This window comes from Asterias rubens, chromosome 7 (assembly GCF_902459465.1).
Source record: "Asterias rubens chromosome 7, eAstRub1.3, whole genome shotgun sequence".
Taxonomy (NCBI): domain Eukaryota; kingdom Metazoa; phylum Echinodermata; class Asteroidea; order Forcipulatida; family Asteriidae; genus Asterias; species Asterias rubens.
The window spans coordinates 6313986-6326110 of NC_047068.1; the positions used below are offsets into that span (position 1 = coordinate 6313986).

A 12125-nucleotide genomic window follows, 5' to 3' on the forward strand; every position below is an offset into this window, starting at 1 on the left:
ATTGCCTTAAAAAACTTGCTTGATAATAAGCAAAAGAGAGCTGTTGTAAACATTGTGAGAAACGATTTCCTCTGAAGTAACATAGTGTTTGAGAAAAAGGTAAGTTCTCACTAAAATATATGAATTTGAGAAAGAGTTCTGGCCTGAAGCCTTTCTCAAGCATCTGAAAGCACACAAGATTGTGCAACACGGGTGTTGTTTCTTTTGTTACTTTCTTGAAATTTCAATGACCAATTGGGTCCAAATGCCACAGGTTTGTTATTTTATGTATAAATTTGGGGTACACCAAGTGAAAATACTGGTCTTAGATAATAACCAATGTGTCCAGTGCCTTTAACATGAAGTTGTTATTTCTTTAGAGTGCAAGATCTGGGTCGTTTGATGTCATGAGAGTGTGGACTCGTTTGGTCAGCTCTGGTCCAACTCTCCGAGTGGTGGCAACTGGCAAGTACACCCTCCCCTCTCCTTATCTGAAACAAAACAGAAAGGGGATTATTTAAAATGTCATAAAGCAGAAGGATACATATATATACAGTATTATCCTTTGGAATGTCATCTTTGGACGGGGGAATAAACTTACGTGTCCAGTGCCTTTAACAAGTTGTTCTTAGAGTGCAAGATCTGGGTCGTTTGACGTCATGAGTGTATGAACTCGCTTTGACAACTCGGGTCCAACTCTTCGAGTGGTAGCAAGTACACCTTCCCCTCTCCTTATCTGAAAAAAAAAACAGAAAGGGGAACATTTCAAATGTCATAAAGCAGAAGGATAAATATATTTTGTTTAATTTTGTTTATCTTTTTGAATAATTCTTTTTGTATTTTTGATTTTTATATGTAAAATTGCCAAATAAATAATACTAATAGTAAAGAATATTTATAAGGCGCCAAAATCTTTCAAATGAGGTGCCCAAGGCGCAATAATATTAATAATATTATCCTTCGGACTTTCATCTTTGAGAGGGTAAACCTATTTTCATTTAGCAAGGGCACCTATATTAGAAAATCTTAAAGTCTAGGGGTAACTGATGATGGGGCACCAAGGCCTACAAACCGGGGCAACAGAGCCCATGATCTCCCGGGTAATTCTAAGCGTGTTTCTTTTGAGAAAGAATCAAATAGTTCTTTTAACTGATGAATTAGTCTTACCACAATATCCTGAAGTAGTTTTCTTGCTTCTTGACAAGTATCACATTGAGAATAGGCCTGTTAATCATTTAAAAAAAAGAACACCCAGAAAAGTCAACTTTTTTAATAGCCATTTAACAACTTCTGTCATCAATTTGGACATCCATTTAATAAAGTTTTCTTATTAACATGTAGACATACAGGGTGCGTTTGATTAGCTTCCCTGGGTCGACCCCGGTCCGCCCCCGGTACGTTCGAATAGCTTTGACATCATTCCAGGGGCTCACCCGGGTCAGCCCCACGTGCCCTGCTTGTTGAGTGGGTCACTGGGGGCTGGCCGAGGTGCGTGATTAGCTCATGTCAGGGGAAGCTAATCGAATGCACCCAGTATGAGTCAAAGATTGCGGGTGATATTTAAAAGGAGAGTGGCATACCAGCAAAGATGGAAATAATGTCAGTCACAAGGTTACAATATTACAATTGGATATCAAATGAAATAAAAAACATCCAGACTTATTTACCTGCAGCAGTAGTCTTGGAGATGGGTACAAGGCAATGATGGAGGACGATATCTCAGGACTGACGTTACGAAACTGCTGTAGCTGCTGCCGCCACACCTTGAGTAGACCCTTGCCGTCTTTACTAACCTTCACTCCTCCTGCCCACTCTGTGTCAACATGGAAGGAGAACGTTGCCTTGTCCCGCTCTCGTCTAAATTATTTTTAAAAAGGGTTGAGACTGTTACGCATTGCTGAATAGTATAGTAGATGGTGTGGAAGAATTAATTATAGTAAACTTGTGGGGACAACCATGTTTTGGCATACTCCTGAAGACGAGCAGAGTAAACTGTTCGAAACGTCCAGACCAAACCGGCGCTTTTCAGAGCCAACATCCTCTCCAAAAGAGATTTTACAGAGCAATAATAATAATAATAAACATCATAATAAAACAGAAGCGCAACATGAATAAAACATTCCTCCAAGCGCTTAACAGCAAAATCAAAAGCATAACAAAAATTAGAGGATATTTCCCAATTTAAGCCCAGTAACAAATTTATATAAAATTAGGCCAGCTGTTACCTAAATGAAACCATTAAAAATACTACAAACAACTAAAAGAAGCTGTACTTTTACGGTAAAACTAGTTATTAAGAATTAAAAATTAAAAAGTATAAATTATATATTTAAATACTGAAAAAATAGTTGCACCTGCAAGTTTACTATTTATAGGTGATTCTAATTTTTAGTTTGGGTAGACCTAATAAGACAATCAAATGTTACACTTTCTAGTTTGGCATTGTGCAGCCATGTTTGAAACTATTTGATCACAATCAATAGTTGAATCTTAAAGCTGATATAACCTAAACTAGATACATGTATACTTAGATTGTTAAACAACATGAAAACATCAAAAAGACATATCAGATACATGTACATAAACTTATTAATGGATGTGGAGGCATGGATGGATAAATAATACTGTGCATGCAATTACATTGTGTGAGACCAAAAATGTTACAAAAAATTGAGGAAAAATATGTATTAAAGCAACAATGTTGTTAAAGAATCAGAGCATGGATAGAATGTAAATACAGGCTAAATAAGCTGGAAATAGGGGTGGGGTGGGGGTGGGGGTTGGGGGTTGGAGCAGGTCTATTCACACAATAATAACGACAGTTATAAGTTATATTCCTCAAGGCACCAGACTACTTTCACTCATAGCCATACTTTATGATACCAGAAGGACTGGCATTTAAATTTGAACAAAAACTGTGGTTTTGAGTGATATATCAACTATACCTGCAATTATGGTATCTTGTTGCGAATGCGTCTGCACAGTACACAGTCAACCCTCCTACTGTCTGACCATTCAATAGTGACATAGTAACTTTTCCAGCCTGCAATATGGTATCGTGTAGTGAATGCATCTGCTCATAGTACACAGTCAACCCTCCTACTGTCTGACCATTCAATAGTGACATACATGTATTAACTTTACCAGCCTGCAATATGGTATCATGTAGTGAATGCATCTGCACAGTACACAGTCAACCCTCCTACTGTCTGACCATTCAATAGTGACATACATGTAGTAACTTTACCAGCCTGCAATATGGTATCATGTAGTGAATGCATCTACACAGTACACAGTCAACCCTCCTACTGTCTGACCATTCAATAGTGACATACATGTAGTAACTTTACCAGCCTGCAATATGGTATCATGTAGTGAATGCATCTACACAGTACACAGTCAACCCTCCTACTGTCTGACCATTCAATAGTGACATAGTAACTTTACCAGCCTGCAATATGGTATCATGTAGTGAATGCATCTACACAGTACACAGTCAACCCTCCTACTGTCTGACCATGCAGGACAGATGAACTACACAAGCCTACAATATAAACATGTGGTGAATGCATAATACACAGTTACGACTTTTAAATTTCTGCTATCGAACACAACCCTCACAGATGTTTCCAATTAGTGGTCAACTTGTAAAACTGATACTCAAAGTGTAAACCGATACTCAAAGAAAACGCTGTACTTACTTAAAAGGTGTCTCAGCGACTGACTTGGTGAACATGGCAACAATGTCAGCGACCTCTGTTGGTGTCTCCACAAAGCGGACATTACATCCAACATGAAGCTGAAGATCAACCAAGGCCTGTAAGACAAAATTACTATACTCCTTGAGTCCATCACAATGATGTCCCAGCCGATTTTCTACCTTCAAAGTACAGGTAGTTAATATGCAGGAAAGTTCTTTTCAGAACTGAGAAGTCTCTCAAATTCCGAAAAATCTCCTTCGCGACAATAGAACACATATTTATTATAGCAAGACAAGTTCTCAAAAGAACATAATCTACCCAACACCTAGGAGATGAACTGACCTCTTCCATGTCCACCCTCGTCACATTGGTAGTAATGTCCTCGATGGGTCGCTTCTTGCGTCGTGTCTTGGCGGTGTTTACTGGAGGGTCACTACCGAGGACTGCTGAGCGAAAGTTACGCTGTTTGGAGTTCTTCTGGAGTCTGTTTAGAATTGATGACATTGAAGAAAAATTCACAAAACAATCCTTGCATCATTTAGCAAAAGAAATTGTGTTTTTTGGAAGTGTTCATTACTCTCATTTGTACAGCTCTCAAGTTTTATCACAATACTTTTTGTTTTTCAACAGGTTGTTATGAAGTTTATTTGTTTTGAAATTTGTTTGAATTATAAAAAGTAGGGGGCTACTACTTTTTCGAAATCATTATTATAACCCCATTATTTTTTTTATCACAATACTTTTTGTTTTTAATAGAATGTTATGAAGTTAATTTGTTTTTATATTTTTGTGAATAAAATATGTAGTTTTATTTTTATTTTATACAAAATCACCATTGAACTTCAGTTTCTTGAAATTGAAGGCGAGGAAAGATTCCACTACGCCAACCCAACCTCAAATGTTTCTTTACCTGAAGTATTTTTCCATGCCTTGAATAATGAAAGTGACTGCTTTGCCGTTCAGCGTTTGTTGGACATCATTGGCGTAGGTCTTTAGTGAGTCTGGCCCTTGTAAAGTAAACACTCCTTGCTGCTCCTGATAGCCATCAAGCAGTAGCAAAACAAAAAAAGATCATTGACTTAAAGGCAATGGACACTATTGGTAATTACTCAAAATAATTATTATCATAAAACCTCACTTGGTAACGAGTAATGGGGAGCGATTGATAGTATGAAACATTCTGAAAAATGGCCCTCTGAAGTGACTTAGTTTTCGAGAAAGAAGTAATTGTCCACGAATTTGATTTCGAGACCTCAAGTTTAGAATTTGAGGTCTTGAAATGAAGCTTCTGATAGCACACAACTTTGTGTGACAAGAGTATTGTTTCTTTCATATTTATCTCGCAACTCCGAAGACCAATCGAGCTCAAATTTTCACAGGTTTGTTACTTTATGCATATGTTGAGATACACCAAGTGAGAAGACTGGTCTTTGACAATTACCAAACGTGTCCAGTGTCTTGAAACACAAAAAAAAATTGATACAGTCAGGATCTTGAAGTACATATGTTAGCCTGGAAGTGTATTGTCAGATGTTCAGGTAAGCTGCCTACTAGCTTCCACGAAAAAAATGTAAGTTGTTACTTACTTGTTTGAATATGTAGACCATGTCGACGAAGCTAGCAACAGGCAGAAGGACTATTGCTTCACATTCTTCTTTCTTTTGGTGTAAGGTGTTCAGCTGTAGTGGCAAACGAAACAAAGATAAACAATTTGTTTTCAGCCAGTTTACCTTTGAAAAAAAAAAAGTGGTATTGGACTTTTAAACACCACCAGAGGGCGTTTCCTTGATACGGTAAGAGCACTGAACTCAAGCTCTAACAGTCCTTTATAGAGCGCCAAAGTCAAACGTCTGCTCTAAGGTGCTGAGACCCAGTTTTAAAGTGTAATTTTGTGATAGTAAAATCTAGAGACCTCGAGGTGCACTACAATTTTCCGATGTTTTTGGTTTTTAACTTGTTAACGTCAGCTGAATGAATAATTCTAATTCGTATTCGAATTTGAATAGTTATTAAGCCTGCTGGAAAAGGTGAGCTTTAGAGAATAAGTGACTTGGCATTTCTATTTTGTACAGGGAGGTTATTCCCAGTTACCTGTAAATCATCCCCGAGGTTATGTTCCATGACTTGTCTCCTCCATGTGACGCTTCCAGGGATGGGTTGAGACTCGATGGCCATCCTACTCTCTAGCGCCTGGAGTTTGGTCAGCAGTATACCGCCCCCAGTGTCCTCTAGCAGCAGTGGATTGGTGACGACGGTTACATACTGCGTGGGATAATCATAATGGAACTGGTTGCCAGTAAATGGCCTTGTGTGACATGGCCCTTACACTTTCCCACCCTTAAAAGAAAATTGTCTCCAAAAGTTCCCAAAATAGGCAAAAGGTGCAAAAACTTAACCTTTAAAAAAAAAAATTTACCAAAGACAATTTTACAAGATGTTGTATCGTAAACTTTGGTGTGATCTCTGGCTGTACATCAGTAACAGATTGACTGGATTCTGACTTAAACCTCCGAACAAAGATATGGACAAATAAGGGAGACATTCAACATAGGGCTAGATAGTGCAGTAGGTAGTCCGCCTGCACATGAATCCAGAGGTTGTAGGTTCAAGTCCTGCTCTTGTCAATTTGTCTTTTATCAAACCCCAAACTAAATAAATAATTCCTCACCTTCATACATTCTTCCGGCCTTTCTGATTTATGCGCCTCTCTCAATGCCTGTAACAAAACAAACAAAAAGTATTTAAAATTTCCATTTAACTTATTTGACATTCAAAAGGATTTTAGTTTTTGACAAACATTATAAACCTAACTCTCCAAATGAATCCTATTCAAAAGTAGTTTGAATTCAGCGAATTTAGGACTGTCAAGTTATTCATTCATCCAAATGGCTTCCACATGATGGCTTTCCAAATGTTCCTGTCCATCATGCAGTTGCCCGTGTCCTAGCAGGTCAGGTTGGAGTCTTCACATAGTTGGTTAATGTATGTTTTGTTTGGCTTTCCTTTGTTCCTCTTTCCATGTGTCGCCAACAAAACTATCAACCATCACTGGGCCCCCGCTTTCGATCTTATGAAAGCCTAAACATTTTGGTCTTGAATTATCAAGTGGATAAGTGGTGCCTATTTTAGTTTCTGGAATTGAAACCAGGGATGCTTCAAAAGCAAACTTAATCACTGTAGCTCACAAACCCGAGTAAACCTGTGAACAACGGTGCTTGCTGTGTGAGTCAGAAACCCCAGGGTTTAACCCCTACTCTTTCAGTGTAGCTCGTAAGCCTGAGGAAACCCGTAAAAAAGGATACTTGCTATGTGAACCAGAAACACCAGGGTTTATCTCTGCTCTTAAACGATAAGTGTTCTGTCGTCGATTTCACAAAGAGTATAGGACTCGTCTTATCTCGAGTTAGGATGAGTAGGATTAATCTTAAGGTCTGCATGCTACAGTGCAGGGTTGGGACTCGTCCTAAGTCCTAAGATCAGTCTTAAGTTAGGAAGAGTTTTGTGAAACCGACGGCTGGGTTTTTTAACTTCTTTTATGTGCAATACCTATCCTAGTACCCTTGACCCTATGACTATATCTGAAGGCGAAGCAACAACGGTACAGTATCTTCCTCCTCAGATTCTAAACAAGGCGAGGAAATTTGATTGAAAGTAAAAACTAATTTGTGGGGGAATATTTTACCTTTTGAACTTGAGCTTCTCTCATTTTAAGTTGTTTCTTCTCATCTTGTTGTCTCATCTTTAGCTGCTTTTCTTGCTCCTTCAAAGCTCGTTTCTCCTTTAGTTGCACACAAATTAAAATTTTGATAATATTATTACATAGCTTTTATCAATCTCACTAGATGAAGATGATAAAAAACAATCAAATAACTGCGTAAATTATGTCCACTAAAGTTTCTGATATGGGTAAATTGTAATTAAATTTTTAGGGTGAACAATGAAAAATAGGCTAAGGTTGAATGGCGGCTAATTCTGACTGGCACCCCAGAACAAAGATAGGGAGACTGAATATTTAGATAATGTGTACACCTCATCTCGATCTCTGATGCCAACAGCTCAGAACTAAAGGCTTTAAACTATGCTTTTAAAAGGGCACATCAGTTTCCTCTGGTACGGCACGTCTTTGAGCAAAATGTAAGTTTGTATTTGAACCTTGCAGAGGGCAAAACAGCAAAAACACAGAGCACCACGGCAATTGATGTGGGTGTCAAAGGTTATTTCGAGGCCTAAAACTACACTCTTACCAGAGCTTTCTGCTTCGCTGTCGCAATTTCCTCAGGGCACCTCCTCGCCTTCTTTTTGGAAGGTACCAGATCCTCCTGAGATGACTCCCTGACACAACTACTGTGACTAGACTCCTGTCTTGAGTAACCATCACTATCTCCTTGGAAGCTCGCTGACGTCCCGTAAGAAGCTGTTTTCATAGAATCATCATCCTCATCATCCGATATTTCATGGTACTTCTTTTGTCTGTGGTTTGCGCTCGCAGAGACAATGGCAGGTTTCAGTGGCTTTGTGTTTGATAAATCCGACATGTGTTTTCTACTCACTCCATCATGAGCTTTCTCGTCTCGAGTCTGATTGGACAGTTTATGGGGTGGGTGATTACCCCGATTAATATTGAGTTGTTTGCTGCGGATGCGGTGGAGCAGGGACAGCGTAACACCCTCCTCTTCGTCGTCGCTGCTTGAAATCGCCATCGGAGTGAATCGATCCATGATGTTGTCGTCGTCTGATGATAGATCTTGAAGAGGAGGATCAACCGGATCAAGATGCCTTGGACTTCTTGGACTAAGAGCAGCTTCTTCACCTACAAACTCTTCACTATTATGGTCTCCTGTTGGGGAGCCTACCGGTGCTATAAACTCAGAATTCTGATCTTGGACTCTGAAGTTGAGAACACTCTCAGACTCTTCCTCCAATACGTGAGGGGAGGCCTGATCTGTTAAATCAACAATTGGCGATTTACAATAATCTCCACTTGTTGTTTCAATATTTTCACTGCTTGGCAGTGATACAGGGCTCGTTGAGCCAATATCTTCAGCTGGATGTAAGCATTCAAAGTCGACAACTGCAGAACCGGCCTCTGAAATCAAGAAATTAATTGTCATAAGTTGGTTGTCATGTTTATTAATAATAATAATAATAATAATAATAATACTACAGACATTTATATTGCGCAGATACCTATATAAATATACTCTACTGCGCATTACATGGAATACAAAAAATGCAGAAAATAAATATGAAAAAACAAATACACAAACAGAGCAAGGATGAATTAAATGAGTGAAGTAATCAAATTGGTTTTTAACTTAGATTTAAATACATTAAGTGAAGAAGACTGTCTAATGCAAGGTGGGAGATTATTCCAAAGATTTGGAGCGGCGTATAGAAATGCCCGATCACCTAAAGTTACCCTAGATTTCCTAGATGGGTGAGATAACAATGTGGGATCTTGAGAACTCCTGAGACGGTAGGTTGATTGAGACTGAGAGAGGGATTTCATGGTTATGAGTTCTTGAATGTATGTTGGTGCTAAACCATGAATGGCTTTATAAGTTAATAAAAGAACTTTAAATGATATTCTTTGTCGAACCGGTAACCAGTGTAATTCATTTAACAATGGACTACATCGAGAGCATCTAGAGGAATTACATATCGGTCTAGCACAAGCATTCTGAAACCTTTGCAGTTTGTTAATCTGTGTGTCAGGCAAACCCAAAAATAAGCTGTTACAGTAATCTAACCTGCTTGTCACAAAAGTATGGATAATTTTTTCTGTACAGTCACAAGTTAAGTATTTACGGATATGACGGAAAAGATTTGAATACTGCAAAGCCTAGGTGGTTAGTAGAATTCACTACTTTGTGCAGCAAATAATTGTGATTGTACAAGTAATAATGATTAGTTAGCATATTGAAAACTTTATCATCATAGAAAACAAGACATAACATAATCTTGATTAATATCAATGCCTTTCTCAACAAATGTGTTCAGCTTCTGAAATCCTTATGAAGTTTACCAAGTTTGAGTTATGATAGTCAGGTCTGAGACTGAGTTTTTGGCAGATGAGACCAAGCCAAGTTTGAGTCACCAAAATTGTAATTGAGTCAGCCTCGAGTTCGAGTTGTGAAAGTTGTGTCCGAGTCCAAGTTTTTGCCGATGAGACTCAGTCAAGTTTGAGTCACCAAATTTGAGTTCTAAAACTCAAGTCAACAAAATTGTAATTGAGTCAGACTCAATTTCGAGTTGTGAAAGTTGTGTCCGAGTCCAAGTCTTTGCCGATGAGACTCAGTCAAGTTTGAGTCACAAAATTTGAGTTCTAAAACTCAAATCAACAAAATTGCAATTGAGTCAGTAAGTTGTGTCCAGTCCAAACCTTTTGCTGATGGGAATGGCTCAGCCAAGTAAATTATTTTAATTGAGTCAGACTTAAATCCGAGTCGGGGACTTGAGCACTACAACACTTAAGAAACCAACCTTGTGGTGATAGAGTCAAATCCACACAGGGTTCACGAGGGCTACCTGTATGAGGTAACAGGTTCAAACTCTCATCTATGATGACAACGTTATCGACAGCAGACTGAAAACTTGATGCACCTGTTGGTTGAAGATCTTGGTGTCCACCAGAAGTAGACAAAAACTCTATAAAAAAAAGAATATAAAAAAATAATAATTTCAGAACTTAGGCTGTGGTGTTAGCAAGAATGCAAAACAAACTTGGGCATTCAAATGGCTGTAATTTTCAAAATCATGAGGTTTAAATTGTTGAGTTAAACCCCTAACTAACAAAGGAGTGTGTGTGGCGCGTTGTGGCCGAGCAGTTAATTGTACATAAGCCACTTGTTCCTGTGGTTCAAAAGTCAGTTATCATTTGCATTTAAAATAAAGTTAGTTACTTGTTTTCCTTGCATAGCCTAGCAAGTGCATAAAAAACATGGTCAACAACAGTCAACGTTTCCTTTTCTAGAAACAAAATGGCGAACAAAAACCAAAAGAGAGCAAACCTTTTTCAAAACTGGTCCCGCTTTGTCGTCTAAAACTCAGATGAATTCCGACATCTGGAAGATCATCCAAGTCGCTATCATCATCATCAACTGGTGCGGATTGACACTGATAATGACCCTTATTCTCAGCCAGTCCATCACCCCTATCGTCAGCATCTACATCTATACTGATAACGTCTACCCTTGTATCACTCTGTGTATGACCCCTTCTGCTCTGAGTTTCTTCTTGATTTGATGAAGTGGAGGTGGTGGGAAACGTTTCCCTGGTATTCGGTGATCTTGAAGCTTCTATGGGATGCAGAGACGCTGATGTGCCAAACAGAAACTGAGAGAGAGAAAGAACGAGATACTGTTAAAATCTGTTTTGAAAAGTAATAAATATTGTTGTTAACTATTATTATTATCGATGCACGTAAACAAAATACCCCAAATAAACATGTTGCTAACTAGGCCAGCAAGATAAGAGAAGGGGTTTGCCTCGGTGTACTCCTTGTGATACCTAGATTCTAGAACTATGAAGTTCTGCTGGATTCTGCTACCGTCTCCTTCAGGAGACAATAGTGAACAAAAAACTTTATAGTTCTAGAAGTAGCAGTGGCAGTGCGTTTATCTCCAATAATGATTTGAAGGCTGCACGAAAAAGGAAGAACTTTGGAAGAAGCATCCATGGAAGAAGCAAGCGGTTACAAACTAATTTAAAGTCAAACAAAGATAAAATGGAACATTAGCTTTGCATAACTTTCCATATGGCGCCACCACTTTTCCACTCATTTTTACAAAAAGGGATGGATAACTTTCCGTATGGCGCCACCACTTTTTCACTCATTTTTACAAAAAGGGATATATCAATCAGGTAAATAAGTTCCTATATTATTTTATATCGAATGAAAAAGTGGTGGCGCCATACGGAAACTTTTCCAAAGGGATATCTCATCAAGGTAAATTAGATACTATATTAGTATATTATTTCATATTGAATGAAAAAGTGGTGGCGCCATACGTAACCTTTTCCATCTAAGCTTAGTTACATAAATAATGAGAAATAAAACAAATAAAACACCGCAATATCATACAATTTTACAATGCTGTAAAATAGATTACAGAAACAGTAGTAGTTTTAAAAACAATTGTTAGTTAGTCAAGCTAGTCACTCATTTTCAAGCGAACTTTAAAAACTGATAACTATAAAATTAAAAACTTATAAAAATAAATTTAAAAGTAAAAAAGTAATAACTCGCAAATCTCACAAGCCATCCACTTGATACTAACACTTCCTTCAAATATTCGGTTGATAGTTTCTTGGGGGTCTCCAGTCACGAGTAAATCTCTTTGGATTTCATCCCTTGAGATGTCTGGACATATCATTGACACCTGCAGGACCTGACTGTTGTAAAAAGAATCTTCAGCCATTTCGCGGGATCTACTTTGTACTTAG

At 38.2% G+C, this 12125-nt stretch overlaps 1 protein-coding gene across 2 annotated transcripts; it reads right to left on the bottom strand.

The window, feature by feature from the left end:
- Positions 1 to 270: 270 nt before the first annotated feature.
- Positions 271 to 12094, bottom strand: LOC117292257 (crossover junction endonuclease EME1-like). 2 transcript variants are annotated; one of them, XM_033774245.1, is made up of 15 exons: positions 11960 to 12094; positions 10691 to 11015; positions 10164 to 10328; positions 7925 to 8766; positions 7363 to 7458; positions 6349 to 6396; positions 5772 to 5942; positions 5267 to 5359; positions 4591 to 4715; positions 4023 to 4164; positions 3681 to 3796; positions 1647 to 1836; positions 1147 to 1203; positions 581 to 715; positions 271 to 470 (listed from the first exon to the last, which is right to left on the bottom strand). In XM_033774245.1, the coding sequence occupies exons 1-14, from the start codon at positions 12053 to 12055 to the stop codon at positions 608 to 610; spliced, it is 2574 nt and encodes an 857-aa protein (XP_033630136.1). In that variant the 5' UTR covers positions 12056 to 12094; the 3' UTR covers positions 271 to 470; positions 581 to 607. The 2 variants fall into 2 exon arrangements, with proteins under 2 accessions (XP_033630136.1, XP_033630137.1); XM_033774246.1 differs by lacking the exons at positions 271 to 470; positions 581 to 715; positions 1147 to 1203; positions 1647 to 1836 and adding an exon at positions 3475 to 3491.
- Positions 12095 to 12125: the final 31 nt, after the last annotated feature.

What these genes read in the sequence shown, in the direction of transcription:
- LOC117292257 (XM_033774245.1), bottom strand. Translation starts at nt 12,055, where the DNA reads ATGATATGTCCAGACATCTCAAGGGATGAAATCCAAAGAGATTTACTC. An exon ending in CAGCGAAGCAGAAAGCTCTG is followed by an intron (nt 7,459 to 7,924) that starts GTAAGAGTGTAG and finishes GTGCAACTAAAG; the next exon opens with GAGAAACGAGCTTTGAAGGA. An exon ending in GGCCGGAAGAATGTATGAAG is followed by an intron (nt 5,943 to 6,348) that starts GTGAGGAATTAT and finishes TATCCCACGCAG; the next exon opens with TATGTAACCGTCGTCACCAA.